Genomic DNA, 26103 nt, shown 5'->3' with positions numbered 1-26103 from the left:
TTACTGTAATCCACAGGTCTGTTATGGCCTTATCTAAAAACCTTTCACTGGCTCTTAGACACCTCCCATGCTTATTGCGAGACCATCACAATCACCTCTTAAATGTGACATTTAAGGCGGTAGTGACTTCAGTGATTAGCCTACTATGTACAACATTAAGCCACATTGCCACTCACTTACGTTTAAATAAATCTGTGCTCTGTATATGCACTTAAAGGGTCAGTTGGAGATTTACATGTTATGAGATGCAAGTCTGATTCAGAAGGTGAGATGGGGATAGGGAATGAATGAATGACACAAAAAATGACAACACCAACAAAAACTAATGCCCTAAGCAAAATCATCACCAGAAAAACAAAACAAAAAAGAAATGTATACTATTATACAGAGGAAACAATTAATATTTATCAATGTCAGTGTTACTTACACACCTGAAAGGGAGTGGGAAGACGTTAAAACTTATTTAATTCCACCCCTTTTTTCTAAATCATATACAGCAACTTTCAGCATCCTGACATTACTCCAAGCAACAGTACTATAAATCAATCACAGCCCTACCAAAACAATGATTATCCCAAAACAAACAAAAAATCCAAAATTGTAACAATATAATTGTTATGTTCCTTCTCCCCCAGGAAAAACCCACAACATTTTGACCTATATTTCAACAAAATCCAATTGGTGGATTTCCTTCATAGATTTCATATCTCTGACACAGTTTCCTAAGTTACTGCTCAGTAATAAGGTTCATTCATGACGGGCTCTTTTTCAGTCATACCATATGTTACAATAGCAGCGTAATTTTTGGTTTATTTTCACCTCTGTTGTTTTCCTTGTATTATTTGAGAACGCATCGCAAGCAGTCATACTAGTTAACTTAACAGGAATACTGACCTTTGGCTAAATATTTCTACATAAGCGTCTGTTATGTTTCTTCCTTGTTATCTTTTTGGAGACTACATTATGCTTTGAAGAAACACTCACTTCAGGTTTGAGGGCGATTTTTGAGTGGGCAGGACCAGCTAACATCAGTGTCTTTTGATTGTCGTGAATTTAAGCCATTCACATTCATTAAATCCGGTTAAAGTGTCAAAAAAGGCGGGTCTGTCAAAAAACTGTTATCCAATGAAGTACGTCATATTTTCTTGGTTGACCAATCAGATGCTTGATGCTAACTGGTCGTGTTTCAGGGTGGCGTTGCGTGGTTCATTTCTTCAGTGAGTGGAGATTACAGTGTTATTATTCAAGGTAAGTAGTTTAATATATGTATGGTACTGTGTTTTACATTAAAATGTACTTTAAGGCTTGGTCTATTATTTTAGTGAAAAGCAGGATAGGCGGTGGTTGGGTATGCTAATGCTAGCGGCTGAAATAACGGTGTTAAGGGTACTTCCGTTAGGTTGTGTTGATATGATAATGTTAGGAGAGATGATGGGTTCAGTCATGTCTGTGGACTAATGTAGGGAACTAACCGAGTTTTGTTTTTGTTTTTTTTTTTAAACTCGCTGCTTTAACGAGAGATTGGTGTTATCTTTTACTACGCATTGCGAAATCAGAACGTACCATAGGATGTGTGGTGTTAACTACTGAGGCTGAATTTGGATCTCATATGAAATAGTTTGAGGTTTATCCGTAACAAATGTCAGAAATGGCAGCAAACCATGAAAATAATTTATTTATGTTGGTATATGCACCAGATTAAATTAGAAGAAAAAGACTGCGTGTGCCATGAATCAACTTCCTGACTTTGAATGACCTCAATTTCTTAAGCAACTCTCACGTCTTGTATATATATCTATATATATCTATATATATATATATATATATATATATATATAGATATAGATATAGATATAGATATATATATATATAGAGAGAGAGATATAGATATATATAGATATAGATAGATAGATAGATAGATAGATAGATAGATAGATAGATATAGATATATAGATATATGGATATATACACACACACACTCACACAATCACACACATACATATAATCATATATATATATATATATATATATATATATATATATATATATATTCTGTCTTAGATAACTTGTCATGATGAGTCAGTCTTCATACAAATGAAAAGTGATTAGTTGTGTTCTTTTGCATGCCTTTTGTCTGTTTCTGCGGGTGATTTTGATTCCCCCTCTTGAACACCCACTCCTTCCTCTCATCTTTCATTGTGCTTCACAGCTCTGTTTTGTTTCATCTCTTCATTTCAGATGCAGTTCATGCTTCTATTCAGTCGACAAGGCAAGCTTAGGCTTCAAAAATGGTACGTGCCTTTGTCTGATAAGGAGAAAAAGAAGATCACCAGAGAGTTGGTGCAAACAGTCCTGGCTCGAAAGCCAAAAATGTGCAGCTTTCTAGAGTGGAGGGATCTCAAGATTGTATATAAAAGGTATGTAAAAATCTGGACTTGTTTATGTGGTAATGATGACTGGATGGACACTCAAAGAATACAGTTTTCACACTTCCCTGGGCAATTCTTAGTCCTATCATTCATAGAAACAACTCAGTTGGAGAATCGAGGGAGAACATGCATCCCGACTCCACTCAAAACAAAATAGAGCATTAATTTTGCCTCATTATGTCCTGTTGCCGTGCCAACGGGTGGTAGGCAGACTAGTGGTGAACCCAGGTGACCCAGACAGGCATAGAAACAAACACACCACAAGAGATGGTGACCAGTCAACAACCCTCAGACATTTGTTTACCTCCAACAGTTTAATGGGTTTCAGAAATGACTGAATTAACAAGTGGTTTTACCCCCAGCTGCTCTTTACATCTTTATAGTTGTTTACAGCTAAACAGGCCCTAATAAAACCAGGGATGGAAAACAAAAATGAAATGACATTCATCATCTTTTAAAGTTTTAGACATTTTTATTATGGTTGGTGCTTTATCAGGGCAGGCACATGGTGTACCCTGCAGTCAAATGAGCCTCAGGATACCTCAGTAAAAAGTACTTTTTGATCCACAAAATACCAGTAATTTAATGCCTTGACAGCTGATTACTGCACAGGATGAAATTGTAAATATAAAATTTAGCATTGAGACTCTGGGGTTTCTCCCACAGATGAAAGATTAACATTAACAGTATTCAAAATCTAATGCTAAATTTAATACAAAATGTAGATATACTGATGTTGTGTATTACCTCCTCTTTTGATATTTAGATGTGTATTTTCATTCAAACATGTGATGCATGTGGACATGGAAGTTGTAGTCAATGTGTGTGGTTGAGGCACAAGGGCAGCTAAGACTACAATGCATTCAATACAGAATTCTTTCAGATTTTTAACAGGATTTTTTATTCCATTCACACACATATGGTATCTTTGATGACATCTACAATGTGCCAATAGCGACAGTGTTGCTGTATCATGATACCATCATGTTTGTAGGCAACATGTTTTGATAGTATGTGATAGTATATATGGGTCATTCCATCCCAAATCAACCAGATTTCAGAAAGTGCACCACATGACCCCCTCAGAAAATTCTGAAAAAATTCACACTTGTTCACCTACCAGATAAACAAACACATCCAAAATTTTTATGTCATATCTGTAATAGTTTAGAAGATACAGCCCTTTGAAAATTAAGGTTTTGTTGTTTTTTTTTTTAATTTTACAAATTTGCTTTTCAGCCAACTTTGAGGAGCTATATCTCCTTAGCTATTCAAGCCACACTGCTGAAACTGACTGTCTGGGGTGAAATCCCCCTGAAAAGACCATATTTTGCATCAAAATAATTGTAGGTGTCTTCATGTTTGGTCCATGAGGCCTTGAAATCAGGCAAAAAGGCTAATTCTTCAAAATGTCCTCTCTCTCTTCAGGCTTGCACTGTGCCATAATGGATGAATGTAGAGACCTAATTTTTTTTGTATGGATTCTTATGGTCAAGATGCAACAATATACTGCAAAAAGACTACAGTTCAATGAAAAGTGTTGCTGTGAGGCAATGAATAAAATGGGTCGATTTCAGTTTTTCACAAAAATACTCTTTATTTGAGCGCCCAAATTACCATGTGGCCAGCTGATGAAAATTTTGAAATTTTTACCATGTCTTCATATATGTTTCAAGATGTTGTGCACAAAAAATAGCTTTGGGATAGAACTGGTTCTATTTTTAATGTTTTTTTACTGCATGACTATATTTTCTTCAAATTGTATACAAACGTAGGTGTAAATGGCATTTTTAACAGTATAATGACATTGATTATTGCACAAGTTATGATAATACTTGAGATATTTGAACTAGGGTGTGGAACTGCATGATGGTTCAGATAAAATAATTATAGATTTCCCAGAATTGGCTCAGATTAATGCCTGTAGCAGAGACTTCTCAGAAATTGGATGGAGCTGGTCAGTTGACCCAATTTCACCAGGGTCAATGACATAAATGTAGCTAAGATTTCCCAGAATTTTTATGATGCTGACCAGCCTAATTTTGGGAATTCTATTCATAATCCTGAACAAACTTATTCATCATGGTGGAAAAATGTGTTGTCGGATTGATCTTAAAGGATGAATGTCACAGAAAGATTAGGCTGGCCAGCATCATAAAAATTCTGGGAAATCTTAGCTACATTTATGTCATTTATGTCTTTTTGCAGTATATTGTTGCATCTTGACCATAAGAATCCATGCAAAAAAAATTAGGTCTCTACATTCATCCATTATGGCACAGTGCAAGCCTGAAGAGAGAGGACATTTTGAAGAATTTGCCTTTTTGCCTGATTTCAAGGCCTCATGGACCAAACATGAAGGCACCTACCATTATTTTGATGCAAAATATGGTCTTTTCAGGGGGATTTCACCCCAGACAGTAAGTTTCAGCAGTGTGGCTTGAATACCTAAGGAGATATAGCTCCTCAAAGTTGGCCGAAAAGCAAATTTGCAAAATTAAAAAAAAAAAACACATTAATTTTCAAAGGGCTGTATCTCCTAAACTATTACAGATATGACATAAAAATTTTGGATGTGTTTGTTTATCTGGTAGGTGAACAAGTGTGAATTTTTTCAGAATTTTCTGAGGGGGTCATGTGGGGACCATTAGCTGAATTGCCATGGAATGACCCATATTGCAAGTTACTCTGTGAGATCTCTGTGACATCTCTTCAAATCTCTATATATTAATCAAACTTCGCAATCAACCTTATCAAAGGTCAAACTGTATGATAAGGTTGTTAAGAAGAATATCTCTTGTGAACTTCCTCTTTGCAAGTTATACTTTAAGAGGTTTAAAAGTGCTGTTTCACTTCTCTGTGCCACATCTGAACAACTGAATTGGACACACTGTGTTTCTCCAGCTAGGCTGTGCCTTGAATCTGCTCACACAAACAGCAGGGAATACAAAGACAACAGTTAATCAAATTACATAAATTAGTGATGCTGCCAAGTTGCACTTATGTTGACAGTGAAACCTGCTCTCATACATTAGATTTCTCTCAAATCTACAACATAGTCCATTGTGCTCTTGTACCTTGCTGGTTGAGAGAGATCAACTGACCTACTCTTTTATGAGCCAATCATCACATGCTTAAAGAGTGCCTTAGGGATTATCAGGGATAAAGAAGCATGGGCAGAATGAGGCTTAGCTCCTACAGCCTTCTGCATCCGGCTTCTGGCTTTTAAATGAATACCTTACACTCAGTAAACAGCGACCCTTAATAATAAAAAACTGCTCCATCAGCACTATCACAGAAAACTGCAAGAGACTACATCACTTGGAGATCTTGTGGAAGTGATGGAAATGTATAAATCAGCTTTTCTGGCTTTCACCTTGTCAAGTTGATGTTGCACTTCTCGCAATAATAACCTTGTTATTTTTATTCAAATACTGCGGTATTTGTTTGGGGGCTGTCAGGTTGAAGTTGGCTGCCTTTTTATCCTGTTACAGATATGCCAGCTTGTACTTCTGCTGTGCCATAGAAGACCAGGACAATGAGCTCATCACACTGGAAATCATCCATAGATACGTGGAGCTGCTGGATAAATACTTTGGAAGTGTGCGTTTCTGCTGGCTTCTCATTCTTTTCTTTTTCTGTTTTATCTATTTTATCGAAATATTCCAACTTTATTCTTGTTTTGTTTTTTCTCAGAATTGTGACTTTATTCTGTGAATGTTTTTCCTTAGAATTTTGCATCGTTGCTGCTACAATATTGATCCATGTTTTTCTCAAATACAAGTCACTTATAGTTGCTTTTTTGGTCATTGCTTAACAGGTTTGTGAATTGGACATCATTTTCAACTTTGAGAAGGCCTATTTCATTCTGGATGAGTTCTTGCTGGGTGGGGAGGCTCAGGAGACATCCAAAAAGAACGTATTGAAGGCAATTGAGCAGGCTGACCTGCTGCAGGAGGTAAGCCATGTAAAAAATTGTGAGTAGTAAAGCTTTCATATTTGATGTGTCCCTCCAACTCATTTGCAATCTGCCCTCACGCATCATTAAACTGGTGACTAAAGTAAGGAGAGAAAGAAGTGACAGTGAGACTCTTTCATAAAAACTTAATTTAGGTCAAATCAGAGTAAGTAAAACATTAAAAACTACATCAAAATGATTCATCATCTTTTGTGGAAAAAGGATGACTCTAGCATGGACTCATTTAAATAATATATTAGCTCAACTTTTATTAATGTCTTCCTTTTTATCTCATATCACAGAGGTAGGGTGAGTAGGTGAAGGTAAGTTGCAGAGCGAATAAAGTCCTGTCACTTACTTAACACTTAACTCCACAACTTTGACGAGGGTAGCGTTAACAACATTATGGTAACTGCTTGGGGATGATTTAGACATTGAGTGCATTTGTCTCGCTCAGCTCACTGCTGCTTTAAGTGTGTGGGCTCTGCTGTCCTTCCTGGTGTGTACCCATTTCCTAAGATTTACCGGTGGCCAGCGTACTCATTTTCTGGGCTGCTTAAAAATTCATACAACTTTGTCAACATTTCACATTTATTTTGTATGATTTTATTGCCTGTATAGAGTCTTGTTGTCTTCCATTCAGTTTGCTTTTTCTTAATCTTGATCTTCAGCTGATATTTTCTCTCTTTGCTTGTGTATAAATTGCAGAATATAGACTTTCAGATGCGCCTGTTTGCAGGTACAGTTTGTAAAATAAAAACCCAATAACCCTTGCTGTAGTGTTAGATCAGTAGCTTTAGAAATAGATAGACCAAGCCAACAGAAACAACACACCAGCAACAACATCATTGTCAAACGTCCGGAACACACCAGATTCAGGTGTTGGTGGTGTGTTTTTCTGTCTCATTCTGACCTTAACCCTAGAGAATCTAACTGTATTCTAGGCACTAACCCTGTACTCTTCCTCAGCAGCATATCTACTTGAAATATCCTGTATCTCAAGTAAAAGCAACAATCAATTGTAAATCCAGATGTAAGATGTAAACAGGACAATATCACCTTTCAAATAAGTTCTATATTTAATGTTCTTGTCAGAATGCAGAGGAGCTCGAGTTGCAGCTGAGGCACAGACTTTTATGTCTGCTTTGCTGAGACGACACAAAGTTTTCTGGCCAAGATTAGCTATCCATATCAAGGGAACTTAATTACATCAGCAAAACCATAGTGCCATTAGAATTATGATCCTCATCATAAGCATTTGCACTTAGTACAACACAACTGGAAATCAAGAAATCTTTGCCCAGTACTCGTAGAATGATAAACTACAGTGAGCTTTTAAGAGCAGTTTAGATAACAAACCTCCCTCCAAGTCTTATGCTTAGTATATACTCAGTGAGAACAGAGAAATTTGTCCGTCTTTTCAAGATGACAAAAACAAGAACAAAAGTTTGTTCTGACCAAGACATTTTATACTTCAGGAGAAGCTCACGTGCCAAACTCGTGGGGCGGGGGTCCTCCTCTTTTCTACATTAACCCCGCCCACTTCGAATACCTGACCAATCGCGCAATAGTTCTCACAACCACAGGAGAAGAAAGTTCTGCCCGGGCGGTGTGTCGAGAACAAGCGGCAAGAACTCCAAAACCAGGAGTGTGAAGAAGGTTCTCTGTTCTTATGGAGTATGCAGCAGGTTTTACTCTGACTGACCTAATCATTGTCAGCAGGCTGATGGGGTTTGCTGGAATTGTTTGATCAACATTTAGTCAGTTAGTGAGTCAAAAGGCCACTGCTAATGTGTTCTGGGAAGGAAATTCAGGCTACCACTGGAATCCCATTAACACTGAGTGAGGAAATGAGATGCAACCTTTTTTTCTCCAACATGTGATATACCAAATAGCATATATTAGCTCGACTATACTGAAAGTAAAAGTTCCATCTGAATCAAAATAAAAAGCTGGATAAATATGTTCAGTATCTACTGGCATCTAAACTGATATCCTGAGGTACACTGCTGATGTTAGCTACAATTAGTTGGTTGTCCTTAAAAACTATACTTTAATTAAAAAATGAAACTCCCTAATGAACCCACCTTGGTAGATACTGATTTATTATGTGCATCACAGTTTTAGATTAAATGTGGCCCTCAGCCATTAGCTTTGAGGAAGTCGCTGTCCAGCCAAGTCCATAAACCCCAAGGACAAATGGACAAGCTGCTCCTTGATTTATAAGAAGCAAGAACATCAGGTAGTTCTGCTGTTGAGAACATACTGTACAGTGATCTCTTTATTGGAACTTTGTATTATACACTTTTTCCTTTTAAGCTGATGAAAGTCGCTCCATTGTTATGCTCACTTTATAAGAAGAGAGGTCAAAACTTAAAGTTCGGCTGTCCACTTTAACTCAGAGAGAGAGAGAGAAAGAGGTCTGATAAAATCAATTCTGTATTTATAGAGCCAAAGTGAAGACTGGGGGAGTTTGCCAAGTGAGGAGATCTTATAAAGGGCCTAGAGTCCACCCATGTCCCCATCCAGGCAATTGGTAACTACTAGACTGGTGCAGTCAGTCAGCCAGCATGGGTTTTCAGTTGTGCGTGCCGTGATCTTCTAATTGCATGCATTTCCATCCATGTATTGTCTGAATACACCCTAGTTTCACTCACAGGTGGCAAAATGCAACCATTTTTGAATCAACTAAGCAGCCGGTGTTAAGTCTGACATCTGAATGCTTTTTATTGGATGTATGTGTTAGCTAAATGAACCTGTGCTCTGAATTGGAAACCTGATTAAGTTATGCTGCCTGTGTGAAGAGTAGCCTGTGGTTTTACTAACTGCACTGAATGAACCTGCTCAGACTCATGATTTTGTGGCAAAGGATCTCTGAGTAATAACATAGTGTTTATGTTCATACTAATATTGACCACACATATATTATACATGGTGCTGTTTGGCCCAAAATAACTATTATTATTATGTAATAATGTAACCAGGAATGCTGGCATTACACTGCTTTTTTGTTTTGTTTTGTTTTATTTGTTTTTTTTTTTCTTTAAAAAAAAATCCCAGAGCCATTGCTTTCACCTCTGAAATACTTTGACTTACTTTTATTGAGGGATTACCACAAAATATTTTTGGATATTAAGCAATAAATTTCATTTGTTGGAGCTACTTTTGGTCTTGTAGAAAGTACCAGAAACTGTGCTGATGAAGGATCAGTGCATTTAACCCTGTTCACAGTAAGATTACAGTTGCACAGTAATTCACACAGATGTGAATTTAGTACATTTTGAGCAAGAAAATGAAGCCCTCTGGAGAAATAATTTGTCAGGCATTGGATACACAAAGTACATTGTGTATCAGTTCAAGGTTGGATTTGGATTTTATGGGGTGTGTTGATAAGGAAACATAAAGGCTATCCTCAGATCCTCTTTTAGGCTGGTGCTAACTTTTAGTAAAAGCAGGATATTTTATGAGTAAAGAAAATGTTATTACCATTCTAAGGACAAAAGGAAACTGCCTGTCATTAAATTGTTATTATTCTCATTAAGACAACTGTACAATCAAGGCAATCAGTTCATGTTTCACAAATGTCCTGTGGTGCTTGAGATGCTGCCAAGGAGGAACAATTTAGTAGCTCATCTCCTTGTCAGTGTAATTTAGTAATCAGGATAATCAGTAGTGCTTATGAAACAGCAGAGTGAAATATTGAGACACAAAGCCTATTTAATATTTAACAAGTGGTGTATTTAAAGGTATAATTTGTGAGATTTTCCAGTTAATATGATTCAGATTTGGTCCCCTAACTTGACTCAACAGAAGTCAAAAGAGTCAATCAAGAGAGGGATCAGAGTTGGAGAGAAATAGTGATGAAATGAAGCAGGAAATAGAATGCTACTTCCATTATAGTTACAGTTAATCGGGCATTAATTATATGACAACACTTTTGCACGACCATGAGGGAAGATTCTGAGTGAATGCAGCCAAAACTGTGTGGATGTGGCTCAGCTCTGTGATTAGTCTCAACGGCACATAGACCTGCAACAAGATGGAAAAGGGGAGACAGCTATGTAACTAAAGTTACAGCTATACTCACTGTTTAAAGGTCCACGCACTGAAATATCTTGAACAAAACCAAACAAAGGAAAATAAGAAAATGCCGGTAGAAGCCAATGACCCACACAATGGGTCAAGTGGTGACTAAGTAAAAATAGCATTACTATACATCTTTTTCTTAGGAAAATCATACAAATTATGCCTTTTACATACAGTTGAAAAAAATACTCAGTCTATTATTTTTTTGTGAATGAAGGACATAAAATAATGTATTCTTTCAGTAAATTTAAACTCTAACTAAGAAGGTGCAAATAACTGCATGGCAAAAATAGTGTGGGGCAGTTAAAATGGTGTGCATTTTGAATTAGTGGCCTTAAGGCTTTAGGGGTGCACAGTTCAGTAATTACATAGAAAACATACCACAGGGGATTTGGTGAAGCTATTTTAATAAACCTTTAATGAAACATTTCTCAGTAGCCGGCCATTACTTCAGTGCCAGCAAGCAGATCTTCTTTTGGAATAATGATGCCTCTGAAGATTTCCAGCTCAGCTCTGCATGAGACATCAGAGATAAATTGAGTAGAGACGTCCCCATAAAGAAGTTATTGTGATGCTGTACGGTTAAGCCCCTGGTCCCTGAATGCATCCTATAGATGATTAGATGCTGTAGGCTCCTGAAAGACTTATACTAAATATAATATACAAGCTGACCAGTGGTGAATCTCTATGTGTCCTTTTGTACTTATAAAAATGTTTGCCTCGCAGGTGTGATGGTCCCAGGTATGGCCTCTGAGTCTTCTGGTCTTTTCCAGAATTAGGCCCACTGAGGTGAATACTCGTACTGTGTCTGTGAATTTAGGTCGTCTGTGCCACTAGAGCCCTCTATTCAGCACTAGTCTGTGTGTAGCTCAGTTTCTGCTCAGTATAAAACAGTGTTCTTGGTCTCTTGTCATTAGTAACAGTCTTTCCACAGCTGATGATCCATGTTTGTGCTGAAAACTGTCTTAGTGTGTCTCTCTTTGTTTTCCCTTTACACCAATATCACAGGTGCAAATTTCAGCTATGTTTTTGTCATAATTGCATATAACTGAAGACACATATACACTTTGGGTCTCTGGCCATTTTCAGAAATGGAGCCACAAAACACAAAAATGGCTTGTGGTATCCATGGCAGCCATTTTATCTTCTGGCTTAACCAAATTACATATTTTGCATCACGTGGCTTGAACAAAACATGGCACCACAGAATGTGTTATGATGTGTACCCTATACACTGTGTATCATTAGTGGATGGAGGAACTGTGATGTCACCCATTGGTTTCACAGCTGCTGTTGTGAGGCCATGTGGAGGCAGAGTCACTGTCTCTGAGGGGTTATGGGTGAGGTAATACTAAATACTACCTAACTGACTCGGTAAAGTGGTAAACATCATCAACACAGTCATTTTATGGTCTTGTTAGTATAACCTATTAACCAAAACTACATGTTATCATAGATGTAGGCAGCCAAGACTAGAAATGCTTCGCTTAGAAATGGAAGTAGTCAACGTCAGTAACCATCCCACTCCTAACACAAAACACATTACAACACTAATGTGACATAAGCATAAGCGCAAGACTTGCATTTTATTTTCATTAAAAGATTACATGTTATTATTGTAATCCTCATGTTATCAGCCTCTCTACCAGTGGCGGCTGCTCGTCTTTCAGACAGGGGAAGCTCATTCTCGGCTTACATTAAAAAAAAAAAAAAAAATTTGTCAAGTTATTTAAACATAAATTCGTCCCTGCGTTCCTTTTTAAGAAAATGCTCAGTGACCTTATCGTGCCAAGTAGGTGTCTTTTCCAGGGACTGCACCAGTGTCCTCTCAATGGCCAGCAGAGCTAGGCTGCTTAGACTGCCTTGGCCCATTATGTTGTGAGTGTAAGACTTCAGCCTTTTTAAACAAGAGATGCTCCTTTCACTCCGACCTAGCCGAGAGTATGATTGACTATCTACAAAACGATATTAAACTCGAACAAGAAATGATTAAATTATGTAACTGAAACAAGAAAACACTGAAATTATGTTAAATTGAAACAAAGAAGTACAATGAGTGTGTTTTATTCACAATGCAAGAAATGAACGAGTAATTTCGTAGTGGTCTCTCTCTTGATTTCACAGCAGAATGTGCGACAGTATTAAACTGAACTGTGTCAGTGAAGGAGTAGATCTGAAAACAGCTGTCAATCAAACGGGATTTAGCCTTTTGACTGATCCTCCAATCAGCACGTGGGATTCTGGCGTCCAGCCTGGCCGAGCCCCACCCACAGCTCCATTCACCCCCAGAGACGCCCGGCGTCCAGGGGCGGGACAGCATCGTGGCATTTATCCAATTACCGTCCAGTTTTGAGGCAATGAAAAAAACTGTTCCACTCAGTCCCGTTGAAGCTCATAGACGCCACAAATGCACTGAGCAGAGAGAGAATGAGAAAACAGCGCAACGGGAATGGATGAGAAATGAACAACATCGAGTCCGTTGATTTGTGATAAAGCTGATTCTGAACGAACTCATCCATGAGATGAACGTGTTCTAACACATTTGTAGTCAATAAAATGTCAACACAACCGAACATATTTAACCATTTAATTTTCGGAATTTTAGGGGAAGCCGGGCTTCCCTTGCAGTCTATGAGAAATCGCCACTGCTCTCTACATATGTCATCATGTTTACTTTAGAAGAAGTGATGCAAAATATATAATTTGGTGGTTATGGTCACCATAAATCTTTTTGTGATCACCCCATCTCTAAAAATGCAGAGGATGTCAACTATAGAAATGTACAAATTTATGTTGTTTTTTTTTTTTAAAGGGAATGATACATGAATCAATGAATCAGCTATATCACCTGGACTAGTATTTATAATTGGAACTTTTTTAGATCTTGCCAAAACTTTTATTTCTGCAGTTTGGTGAACATTGAACACTGAAAGTATTCATATAGCCATTAGCAATTAAGTCATTCTTTTATTTATAAATGGTTTTAAGGAGATTTTTTGCTAATTTTCCATTGACTCAGGATTAAATTTCCCTAAAGACCTCCAGGATATTAAGGTCACTGAGTTCATTTGACTCTGGGAGAGTTGGAGGACTTTCATTTTCCAGGAAATTATCTTGATGAAGCATACCTTAATAAAGAAAAAAAAATGAAACACTGTCCTCTTGTCTACTGCTCTGCCTGCTGCATGTCCTGTGGATGATGTGTCTGAATGAGGTGTCCGTTACAGCTCAGCATTGTCCTGTTTATCTAAGCTGTATGCATTTCTCTCCCCCAGCCCCGTCATGAGTACTTTAATGTGCCTGTGTACTGAATGGCTGCCATCGCTGCTGCTGCTGCTGCTGCCGTTGCTGCCGCTGCTGCTGCTGCTGCCACTGCTATCCACCCTGCATGCTGAGCTCCTCAGTGCCTGGCACCTTTCTTTCTGCCCTCTGAGCACCTATCATTGTCATTGGTTTGCTGGTGTAACAATATTCTGAGCTCACTTTTCAGTTCAGTGCATGACAACCATGTTCCAATATCAAAACTATTTTAAGTACATTGAAAACTACAATAATTGAAGGCATATAGGGTGGATTAGGCATTTTATCAAGTAGAATGGACAGGGAATCCAGCATTCTATCATTGGGGACTGAAATTTTAACTTAAATTTTATCAACAGATTTAGAACCAAAATTGTTCTATATTTTCCTACAGTATATTGTTACATTCTTGTCATTGGTCCACTTAGTCTTGGTATCATTGCACCTGTTAAACTTCTCTCGTATCATCACTGTAAAGCAGCAAGTTTGCATCATGTGCCATCACATCTCAAAAATATGTATACTTTTAACTTTTTTAAGCATTTAACTAGTCAGAAAATTGCACTTTATTTGGCCAAAAGTATCAGGATGACACATGATTAAAAACTCTGTTCACATTTTCATTCCACAGATTGTTTTTTTCTTTTGTTATTTTGGATGTTGTAAAAAAAAAAAAAAAAAAAAAAAAAGTCTATTTCTGTTTTGTTCATTTCTGCTATTTCCACTCAAAAACATATGGGGAAAGTCTGCCCCCTGTTGCACAGGTTGTAGTGTAGGTGGACAAATGTTTCTAAGTATTTTATGTGCAGAAGAAATGCTTGAAAACCAGATCAGTAAATAAGATAATGTGAATTGTGATGTTATTCCAGGCTGATACCCTTTACATTAACATCATTATTAGTTCTAAGAGGTATTCATCCATTGATATTTTTATTAGTTTTGTCATTATTATTAGTCCTGTGTAAGTGATTTCACATTATTCCATGAATGGGAACAACTCGTGTTTTACCTGTGTCTTTATTGTGTCTGTCAGTTATCTGTGTATGTTCTCACTTTAAATCATTTATATTTATGTTAGATGTTTCTTTTTTTTCTTGTTGTGATTTCTAGGTATTGTTGTTTTAAGTACACAAATGAAATCAAACCCTTGTTTAGCAAATAGCATATATCACATAATTGATAACTTTCCACCATCTCTGCGGTAAAAGGCTGGATTGGTTATTCTAAGACTTTTACATTATTTATACACTGATTATTTCCCATTTAAATAAATACAAAAAGCCCCCTCTCAAGGTAAGTGATACACATGGGATAACTGTTAGAGAAATATTTGCTCTGATTATCCAAGGGCTGTTTTGGCTTTATTTATCATAATTATGGGCACTTAAATGGAATTGAATTACTAGCCTTATAAATGATTTATCTATGATAAATGCACATTGACTAAGCACTTAAAATGTTCTGTGTGAGTGGTTGTTTATCTGTGTTCCAGTCAAGACACACTGCAGTAACAGACCATCATGATGGACTGATGAATTTATTTTATCAATAAAATGTTTATGATTCTTGGTGAATTAAACACATCTGTGTCGTCATTCTGAATTCTGCTCATATCTGTGTTACTGTTGAAGTTTTTACTTGAAAGTTCAGGCTGTCAATAAGTGATTAAGTCATGCAATTTTAATTAAACTGTTTTCTTTAAAAGAAGGAGTTGTTGAGATGAAATAATAGGTGACAAGATTCAACACCAACAGAAAAATCTTGACTGAGTAAAAGTCTATATTTTGTAAATAAAGTAGTTAGTAAATAATTAATGTTTCCCTTTGTAGATCTGGGTTATTTGTCTCCTCAGTATTAAGCATGATTTCTGTCTCACTACTCTGATGCAACCCCTCTCTTTACTTTGTGCTGAACCTTGTTTTAGGATGCCAAAGTAAGTGCTTGTCTTTTCTTTTTGCTATAATGTAGCAGCACTGATTCTGTCTTGTGGAATATATGTGTGTTGTCATCCATGTGTGACTCAGGTTTAGGTACAACATGGATATAACAACACTTAACATATCAAATAACTGGTTGAATAACCTAATTTGATCAGATGCATTTGTCCTTTAATTTGCAGTTTTTTAGTGCACGCATGCATAAATCAATATTTATCATTACTGATTTGTGCAGCTTTAACAATTGATTGCAGTAAATGACTTATTAATCCCAAATTCTGGTGAAAACTGTACTTTTAGCCCTTCCTTAGACCTTATGGGTGTCAAGCATACTGCACATGGGCCAAAATCGGTCAACCAAATGGTCCAGTCCAGCCCATGGAATGAATGGGGTGAATATTAACAGTCCAAGGTGTCAAAATCATTTTAATTCAGGGGCCACATACAGCCCAATGTGATCTCAAGTGGGTCAGATCCTTAAAATACTATCATAATAACCAATAAATAATGACCCCAAAATTTTCTCTCTGTTTTAGTGTTAAAAAAAAAAAAAAGAAAAGTTAAATTACACAAAAATGTTTACATTTACAAACTATCCTTTCACAAAAAATGTGAATAATCTGAACAAATATGAACAACCTGAAATGTCTTAAGAGAAGTAAATGCAATTTTAACAATATTTTGCCTGTTACCAAATATTTTGTGCCTTTGTAGATCCACTGTGATTTATTATTTGTAATGCACATGTGTAAATGAAGAGCTGAGACATACTAATACTGTATTTATTTTTCTTCAGACATTTCAGGTTGTTCAGATTATTTACATTTTTTAAAAGATCATTTGTAGATGTAAACATTTTCATAAAGTTGTTTTACTTTTTTCACTCTAAAACATAGAGAAATGTGTGGAGTTGGTATTATTTATAGGTTATTATATTATTATTTTACGGGTCCAGCCCACTTGAGATCAAATTGGGCTGTATGGCCCCTGAACTAAAATGAGTTTGCCACTCCTGCTCTGTTTACATGGTTATTTGATTCATGGTGACAAAACAAAACAAAAGAAAACAAAACATTGATTTGTGCAGCCTAAAGTTAGTCATCTTATGGTTCTCTCATATTGCACTGTACATGAAGCCAAAGCATAAAAGGAATATCATCTTCACTGTCTTTCTAGTAGCAGTGGTGATTGTTACCATTGTGTGTATCCCTTTAAATAATGATCTCGTTGTTGAAATCTCCTGTAATGAATACGTGGTGTTGAAGTGTGGCTCCTCTGACCCTTTACAGGAAGCAGAGACCCCGCGCAGTGTGCTGGAGGAAATTGGACTGACATAAACATCATCATCCACTCTGCACACACTTCTTCATCTTCCAGATACTCTGCTGTATGTAGCTGATTCCAACTCCAATTCACCAATTAACACACACACACACACACACACACACACACATAGCAGACATGGTTTTCCTGTGCATCTGTGTTTCACAACTCTGCCTTTGTTTTCTACTACTAACAATGTAGCATTGTTTGGGTATTTCCTACTGATTTATTTATTTATTCGGTGTGATGACGATAACTGTTACTGGGTAAACAAATGCAGCATAATTACAGATTTTCTTTTCCGTGGGTTGCTTTCCACTCCACACCAAGACACTGTACCAGGTAAACTGCTTGATTTCAGTTCGACCAAAGCTGATGTGATTCCTCTATCCTGTAAAGTAACTTTGTGATTCTAGACTAGATGTGTTAGGCCTACAGTGCAGAATAGGATTATAATAAAGGGAAGTCAAAAGTATTACATTATAAAGAGAACCAAAGAGTTATGTTATTGTGTTATATTTGTTTCTTTAATATTGCATTGGGACTATCATGGAATCATATATAGACGATGCCGTAAGCACAAAAAGTGGCATCTTGAATATATACAGTGTACTTACATTGTAATGAACAAATGACTGTGAGTTGGCATGAAAACAAAAATCAGTGTAATTTAACATATGCCTGTATTTTACCATCATTCCTCTTAGTGTTTAGTTCATTAGTTTATAACATCAGAATAACACTTTATATCGAATGCCTTAATATTAGATGGATGTTTATTTATTGGAATAAGAATGTGGTAATGACTTATTATTGCACCTGCATGTCAATACACAGGAGCAGGTAAATACTTTGAATTCATGTATTATGTACTTTGGTATTCACTACTGTTCTTCTTTTTAAGGCTCTTACAAAGTTATTTGTATTTCAATCACTGTAAATGTCTAATCAGTGTGACGAACACAATACTTAAGGCAAGGTTAAAAGCTAAAAAGCTACCTAAAGCTAAAAAAAACAATCCTTAAAAGTTAAAGTCTGAAACATCATAAGAGAACTGTCTGGATCTTAAACGTGTAATTTTTTTGCTTTCCTGTAACCTCTCTCAGCACTTGTCATTTGGTATTAGATACAGTATTATTCATGCTCACTATGTAGTTCAGTGTGAGATAAGAGTAACAGTAGCTGTAGCCAATATGAATGTGTAAAATTAAAAAGAAAAGAAAAAGGCTATGGATTTGGAGTTACCTTTGGGTTTCTCATCATAGCTCACTACCTTAAATTTAAAGGTTCAGTATTGAAGATTAGGGCTTAGCTGTTGGAGTCTGTTTTGTGCTGAGAGCCAGGAGATCGTTGACATTAGTTAACTACATCTCTAAAATTACAACTGTCTTGTTTACTACAATTCACGATGTGTTTTTTTTGTTTGTTTGTTTTGTTTTTTCCACAAGAAAACAAGAAAATGCTCACTCCTTAATTCTTCATTGCCCCCCCCTCTGCTCCTCTACAGCATCAACAATTAGAAATGGACTTCTATGCAACAATCAGCAATCTTGACGCTATACCAATACAGAAGTTATACATCTTTTCCGGGAGTCATACTGGTCTACACTTATGTAGATCCTCCAATAAGTCCACTCATAATCCTTTTATAAGATATTAGGGGTAACAGAAGGCTTATCATGTGAGGAGGTGTTTACGAAGACTTACTCGCCTGCTGAGTTGGGCTTTCAAAGCTTCTGTATATTGAATAAAAGTTATTTTTTCCCAGACAGACAGTTCAATTGCAGTTGAAATAAATGCATTACTTTAACAAGACTGTCATATATTTTGGGTCTGCCGTTGTCTATTGCATGTCTAACATTTACCATTAGCTCACCCATTGCACCTCAGGCTCCCCTGTTCTGCCCATCTGTCCTAATATGGGCACTTCTGGCTCCAAAAAGCCAAGGTGGCAACAGAAAAAATAAAAATAAAGCAGCCCAAATATCAATGAGTGACGTCATGGTGGATCTGTCCACTTCTTTATACAGTTTATGTTAATAGTAGTAATGGCCAGTACAATACAGACTCCAACACAACCTTCATGCAAGCACACAGTCATGCACAAATCTTATGAACTGAACCTTTAAATAATTATTTTATCAAGTGTTTAAAGAGTTAAAACTGTTAATGCTCCTTTGATGTTACAGTGAACGATCATGTTTTACACATCAGCATCTTAAATAAGATTTGATTCTAAGATTTTTGTTTTCATGGGCTTGGCATCATCTGGGCATAAAAAGAAAGTTTTTCTGTCTTTGTATCTACTAAATGGCAAACAGTATTCTGTTACAAACACATACACTGACCAGTGTGGCACTTCTTTGCTTGAGCTTTCATCTTTCACACAGCACATCTGTTTCACTATACACCACAAATTTGGTTGTGATAAGAAAATAAAAACAAAAAAAAAAACTGATCACTGACCTAAGGTAGAGCATGTAAACTACCAATTTACTACTGTGACTTTCAAAAAAGCTAGTGGCTACCATCAACAAAATAGCAATAGTGTCATACACTGTAGCAGAATATTAAAATTTTGTATGAACTAAATCATTTTCAGGCAGTTGAAAAAAAAGAACATACTGTCACACATAAAATGCCTTGGACACAGGACTGTATTACTATACTATCATTCTTTCTGTATTTTATTTTCATTTTGTTACAAAGATGGTTTTGTTTCAAACCAAGACTGGTAAATATATTTTACTACTGATTTTTTCCCCCATTTTACAACTGTTCGCAGTTATTTCACATCTTATTTGACACTTTTGTATAACTTTAAATGAGTATTTACATGTTTACTTAGTTCTGTTTGTATTTCAGAATGATTTAGTATTTCTATACTGTGTGTTATGTCAGCGCATATCGGTACAGCACCTTCAGCATGAGTACAGTGCAACCCATGTATTGAATTGTGTAGTTTTCTGTTACAGTGTCTGAATTGAACAACGAAGGAAGAATGTTTTCCTGTTAAGTGCAGCAATAAAAAGTACTCCACAGGCAGAGAGGCTGTACTGTCACAAGCAGCTTGTTTCCCCTGATTCTGCACCGGGCACACACAGGAAATGGGCTGCCAAGTTTGACAAGATGGAAAAGAGTAAATATGTCTCAAAGGTGTTGTGAATTGACAAAGCCAAGCAAACTGTGTGAAAGGTTTCCAGAAAGTAAAGGCTAACATGAAAAAAAAATTCTCTGATGTTTCCTTTTTTTTCTCTGATATCCATTGCAGCCACACAAGGGAAAGAAACACTTGAGTTTAGGCAGTAATACATGATAAAGTTTAATCAAATGTAACAATACAATGCAGCCTGCACGGTACATAAGTACAGACACAAAAGACAATGGAATTTGAGTAGTTTCTGATATAAACAGGAAGAAGGGAGCTTGTTTGCACTGGCATATCTTCAAAGTACATTATATCAGTCATCCCGTGTGTGTGTGTGTGTGTGTGTGTGTAGGTGTGTGTGCATGCGTGTGTGCATGTATAGACAATGCTTTTGGTCGAAAATATGTTCAATCATTCATTTAATCATTTTGATCAAACAAATACGTTCCTAAGTTCTTTGGTCCATTTCATATAAAGTTCACTGTGTATGCCATTATTTACAGTATTGCATAAACAAGTGACATTAAGAGGTTACTATACTTTACAATTAACCAACAAGAATATGTTTCATTTTTATAAAAAGAATGGCTCAGTCAGAGGATGAACTGTGTCCTAAAATATACTGAAGTAGTTACAAGGTTTTGTAGAATTACACTAAATACCTTGGGAGTATTGCACTGGGACTGTAACAACTGTTGGCAGGTGTCCTTCAAACAGAAAAGGCTGTAGTGGACTGTCAGACTGTGGACACCCTCTAACTGTCCTCCTTTAGCATGTCCTCAATCTCCTTGTCCCAGCCTTCATCGTGGTTTTCGTCTTCCGCCAACACATCGTACTCCTGGAGCTCTTCCTGCAGCTCCCTCTCCCAGTCTGCAGTTTCTGCTGAAAAACCCAATGCTGAGTCCCTCATTCACCTCTGATGACCATCTGCACTGATTACATGAGGAGTCACTTCAACAAAAGACTAAAACCTACCCGACTGTGGATTTGCATGTTCCCGCTTGTCTAGAACTAGTTGTTCCATTTCTTTGCGTAGGTCGTCTTCATTTATCTTGCATGAGTCAAAAGCGTCACTCACAAATTCAGCGACAGGTGGACTGGTGGAAATCTCCTCTTCATCCTTTAATAACAGAGGCATAGAAAACTGTAACCAAGCTGTTGTGTCCATAATAAAAACTTGGTCCTGTACATTTATTAGGATTCTTCACAATCGAAAATGTAAAAGACACAGGTGCTTTACCTCACTGGATTTTGGTTTGGAACTGCTGATGGCAGGGGCTCCTTTCCTTTTAACACCATCTAAACATTGTTACAAAATAAAGAAGGTAATGCTAATAGTACAGATTAATTCATATTTTCCACCTACCACTGATTTTAAATTGGTCATGTAAATACTGCTTATTATTATGTAGAAAAATCAGTGCTCTGTCTCAATAATTTTCAGTTGTGTTACTATTTATAATATGAATTCAAAGAAATTCCCTTTATATTTGATTAAAAAGAGCTTAAAACAATAAAGTGTGTTAAGATTTACACAGCAAACATTATACCATTTTGATGAACAGCCTCAGGACTTGAGCCAGCTTTCTCCTTGTCTTTCCACTCAGCTGCCTGTTGTGCTGCCAGGGCTGTGAGCTGAGCTGACTGTTTTATCAAGGACACACGATAGAAGTAATTTTTCCAGAAGGCTTCCTCTTTCACCCTAAAAAGAATGGGACAGTGGGACAATGGGACAATGGGAAGTGGTAGTTGTCTTCATGGTGGAGTGATGGGCCTTTTAATAGCAGTCTTTTGAGTTGACCAAAAAAAGCAATATTCTTGTACAATAGCAGCGGATATAAAGAACTCAACCATCTTTTTTGTTGTTGTTTATTTACACTTTGCTTTTTGATGTGCCACATACTGTATATTGGCTACATATCAATAACCATCAACTAACCACCTGAATACTTTCTGTTGTTAATAAAACCCCTCTTATGCAGGGATGTGTGATAAAAGCACAGGACACAGTAATAATGAAGTGTCTAAACATCCTCACTGTTTTGGGACCAGATGGAAGCGCATTTTCCTGAGCAGCTCATCTTCCTCTAGCATCACCATGGCAACAGGATACATTTGCTCAAAGTCAAAGTGAAAGTGTACTCCAGCAGGAGGGTCTCGCAAAAAATTTCTTTGGTCCTGCAAAGAAACAGTCATTTATATTATTAACATATTGACAGAGAACAGGATTATTAGAAGATGACATGACATTGAAAAACTAACAGATGAAAGAGCTAAAATTTGTTGTTGCATTGTCTCCTCTTCATTGTAACCAACCCAAGGTGGTAAAGCTGCGCCTGAGAAAAATAAAAACCAGCCAGCAATTACTGTATTGTAATATAATGTATTTTAATACAGTACCATGCAGATCTTGTTGGAAATGAGCACATTAAATGGCCGTATCTTCACTCATTTAAGTCTCACAAACAGTAAATGACAAGACATTCAATTTGTCGGAATAAAGAGTCTTACATACCAGACTTCTTTGCTTTTTTCTCTTGAACAAACTTCTCCTGTTCTTTCTGGAAATCACCCAAAATTGTCTAAAGGGAGAGAATATTTCATTAAATAACCCAAGAGTGGGTTGAATAACTTAAACTAAGACAAGAAGGAGCCTTACTTACCTTATCCATAATCCCATTAATCTTCCCCTCCTCCACACTTTTCTTTAAGGTTTGTGCTGTTTCAGCAACAGACTCAGAAAATTTCTTCGAGGCACTGCTGGCAAAGCTATAAATGTATTCTGCAAACAAATAAGAAGTAATTTACCACTATGACAAGTGGTTTCAACCAACTGAAGTGTAAGAAAACACCTCATTCAGTTTACCACCACACTCAGACCTACCACTGAAGCCTTTAGTCTTCTGGACAAGCTGAGGACGTTGGGCATCTCCGTGGCTGCCCTGCTGAGCCTCCGCAGGTCCAGTTGCTGGGCTTACTTCTGGCTTCTTGTCGCCATTATTATCAACATCAGACTCGCTTTCTTGCTTAACTTGGTCATTATCGTGTTCTATTCCAAGCCAAGTTCCCCAGTTCTTAAACATACTTGAAATGTTTTGCCTGTAAAGTTACGTAAAGTTGTAATTTCGTTTTAGATGTCGGACTTGTTGTTATTTCAGTCAGGTCAAACTAGTCAAACTCTAGTGACGTTTAACAACTCCACGACTTCCGCGAACTCGTTACGTTTGATCCTCCGGGTTCCCTTACATTAAAGGTTGTCATGGAGACGTAAGCGTTCGACTCGAACATGTTAGTCTCTGTTCATTACACAAGTAACCTAAAGACTTGACCGGCGAATTAGGATTTTAGTAATTAAACTGTAACTTTCTATGTCTGACTATGGTGAAAGCATAGTAAAAGCAGGTCTTCTGAGATCTGGGTATACTTACAGCCAGTAAAGCACAGTATGCCACAGTATGCTAGGATACGTCTTACTTTATTAACTTGTTAACGGTAGATGGCACACTTGTGCTGTTTTTGGTCCCTTTATCCCTGTTGTCCATGGATGGAGCTAGGTTAGCTTAGCTAATTTAAACTCTCCTGAGTGTTGTAGTGTGTCGTTGTTGCTTCGTATCATTAAGTAGATACAGGCTGAACGGCTTCGTTTAATTTAACTGTTAAACTTTCCGACCGATACACGCAAGTTTCCGCAGAGTTGGTGAAGAATTAAAAAGTGGATTCTTTGACATTTTAAAGAGTTAAAAAAAAAAAAAAAAAAAGATGAAGTGTGTGTAACGTAAACCTGGGAGATCCTGGCGTGCCAGTCCGATGAGATGATCGTGTTCGCCGGTTTCTTCAGTTGAATTCCCAGGTAAGAGTTCTTGTTTTACAACTAATTTTTTCGAGTAATTTAATTGATTGATGGAAAGTGCTGTCGGACTCCGATCATTTAAAGTTTAATTTCATCGCAAAGTGCGTGTTTTCATTCGGAGACTCGGCTAAGCCTCCTCTGTTTCATAGATAGAGCTGATCTGCTGGACTCGGCTCAGTTCTTATTTGATACAAGCTAAGATGGTTTCCATTGTGCTGCTCGACATTGTTAGTGTGTTTAAACCTTACACAGAAGAGCATTAAGTTTAAGTCATCTTCTCTAGTATAACAACAGGTGTTTGCGCTGCGATAAAAATGGTCTCAACGAGTGACACAACGGTGTATTATTGTCAGTGTATAAACACAGGACAACAGCTCTCTGAGAACACAGTCACCGGATTAAACTCAGCTAGTTTGTTTCTTCAGTTAATTCCTGTCAAATTACGACGACATAATAGGATGCTAAGAGTATAGCTGTTATGAGAAAAGTCAGTAACCGAATTGTTTATTCGATATTAGAAATTGTAAACTGGATACCCTCTTATTTAACTGTTTAGATGATGCATTGCAGAATAGGCAGAGTTGTTTTTGGGAGAAATATAATACATGTAGGTCTATTTAAGAAATGTAACCCTCACACACATTCTTTCTTAAAGGTGAATTATTTATTACCAGCATACATTTTTAGATCGGTGTCCAAAAAGTTCATATTTTGTAAATATTTTTAACATGTAAAGCTATTGGGAAGAATTATAGATACATGTATCAAATTCATCATCAAAATGACCATTGAACAGCAGCTCCTTTACTGTAATCCAGCTTCCACTTGAACCCACAAAAGTAGCTGTTCTAGATTCTTGTAAATCCTGCCAAGATAAACCTGAATAAATCATATTCACAATAAAAAAAAAGTGATATTTGACCCTGTTCAGGTATTTCAAAGGGTGTTATAGTTGGTTGTCAGCAGAGTAACACTGAGACAGAACATGCCTGCTTTCAAAATAGGACTATACAGTCAACAGTGAACTAGATCCAGAGTGAAATGAGCTTCTGAAAAGAAGGCTCATTTGGAAAACATTAACCAACACTATTATGAAGTGTACTCGTTAATAAGTGTTGACTGGAGTTGTTTTTGTTGTATTTTTTTTTACAGTACCATGGATGCTGAGGGATACAGAAATGATCAACACTATCCAGAAGCACAGACTGTTTGGCATGTGATGCCAAAATCAGGAGACCTGGAACAGAGGACCAGAGATGGCGAGGGATGGAAGCTGGTAGATGTTTTTCTTACAGGAGGTGCACCATGGGGATTTACACTTAGAGGTGGAGTGGAGCATCGTGAACCTCTGCTCATAACTAAGGTATATAGTCTAAAAGCCAGTTTTCATATCTGAAGTAGTCATTTTTGTTGTTTGTTGGTACAAAAAAACAGGGTAGCACTTTTGTATAACTTGAAAATGAAAATCCTGTTGTTGTTGTTTTTGTTGTTGTTTTCTTTTATACAAATTGCCACATTTTGCAGTCAGATGTCTTTTTTTCCACTCCTAAAGTGAAAATCTTTCACATTCTCTCACTCAATACAAACTAGATTATGTCAGTTCAGTTTTTACAAGATCATGATGTTGTTGTGATAAATCCAAAGATAATTGCTGGAACAGTTTAACAGAATCTGAAAAAAAAAACTTAATTGATCTTTGAGAAAATGACCTTTATTACAGCTACACAAATAGACAACAATGTGTGAATATTGTAATATTATAACCAAAAATATAAACATCCAAGCAACTTTGTAGTTGTAAACATGGCATTATTCAGTGTGGGAGGAGTTACAGAGTTTGTTGGCAGTTGAGAGGAAGGTTTTTTTTTATGGTGTTCAGTTGAGCACTTTATGGTAGTCTGTTCATGGTAAATGTACTTTTCTGTTCAACCACAATGCTGTGGTTAAGCATTGGTCTTTAGAGTGGCCCAGCCAAAATTCTAACCAAGCACAAGTGCTTGAGATGTTAATTTTTAATATGCAGCAACTACTGTAGATTGGTCCAGAGAGTGTTAACAGTCGTCTGCGCAGTA

At 36.9% G+C, this 26103-nt stretch overlaps 3 protein-coding genes across 15 annotated transcripts in view; 2 read left to right on the top strand and 1 right to left on the bottom strand.

Annotated features, from left to right (window-relative positions):
• Window positions 1-1158: 1158 nt before the first annotated feature.
• On the top strand, window positions 1159-19681 carry LOC115417833 (AP-1 complex subunit sigma-2). 8 transcript variants are annotated; one of them, XM_030131979.1, is made up of 7 exons: window positions 1159-1248; window positions 2239-2417; window positions 5924-6032; window positions 6250-6387; window positions 7096-7126; window positions 15698-15706; window positions 17000-19681. In XM_030131979.1, the coding sequence occupies exons 2-7, from the start codon at window positions 2239-2241 to the stop codon at window positions 17107-17109; spliced, it is 576 nt and encodes a 191-aa protein (XP_029987839.1). In that variant the 5' UTR covers window positions 1159-1248; the 3' UTR covers window positions 17110-19681. The 8 variants fall into 8 exon arrangements, with proteins under 8 accessions (XP_029987839.1, XP_029987837.1, XP_029987841.1 ...); XM_030131977.1 differs by lacking the exon at window positions 1159-1248 and adding an exon at window positions 1271-1348; XM_030131981.1 differs by lacking the exons at window positions 1159-1248; window positions 17000-19681 and adding exons at window positions 1271-1348; window positions 11200-11262.
• Window positions 19682-20330: 649 nt separating this feature from the next.
• LOC115417831 (synapse-associated protein 1) lies at window positions 20331-23593 on the bottom strand. Of its 3 annotated transcripts, none has more exons than XM_030131972.1 (9): window positions 23066-23593; window positions 22845-22963; window positions 22697-22763; window positions 22444-22517; window positions 22220-22359; window positions 21732-21883; window positions 21422-21480; window positions 21157-21301; window positions 20331-21078 (listed from the first exon to the last, which is right to left on the bottom strand). In XM_030131972.1, exons 1-9 carry the CDS (start codon window positions 23262-23264, stop codon window positions 20936-20938), a joined length of 1098 nt encoding a protein of 365 aa, XP_029987832.1. In that variant the 5' UTR covers window positions 23265-23593; the 3' UTR covers window positions 20331-20935. The 3 variants fall into 3 exon arrangements, with proteins under 3 accessions (XP_029987832.1, XP_029987834.1, XP_029987835.1); XM_030131974.1 differs by having other exon boundaries at window positions 20331-21063; XM_030131975.1 differs by having other exon boundaries at window positions 20331-21060.
• Window positions 23594-23778: 185 nt separating this feature from the next.
• The window catches only part of shroom2a (shroom family member 2a), a 32921-nt gene continuing 30596 nt past the window's right edge, over window positions 23779-26103 (top strand). For 3 of the 4 annotated variants that reach the window (XM_030131962.1, XM_030131965.1, XM_030131964.1), the window contains exons 1-2: window positions 23780-24031; window positions 25184-25394. In XM_030131962.1, the coding sequence (XP_029987822.1) occupies window positions 25188-25394 (207 nt within the window). In that variant the 5' untranslated portion in view covers window positions 23780-24031; window positions 25184-25187. Of the gene's footprint in view, window positions 24032-25183; window positions 25395-26103 lie in introns of all 4 variants that reach the window. The other variant, XM_030131963.1, reaches the window with a different exon arrangement.

Source organism: Sphaeramia orbicularis, chromosome 4, assembly GCF_902148855.1.
Source record: "Sphaeramia orbicularis chromosome 4, fSphaOr1.1, whole genome shotgun sequence".
Lineage (NCBI taxonomy): Eukaryota > Metazoa > Chordata > Actinopteri > Kurtiformes > Apogonidae > Sphaeramia > Sphaeramia orbicularis.
This window is presented reverse-complemented; position numbering and strand designations above follow the sequence as displayed.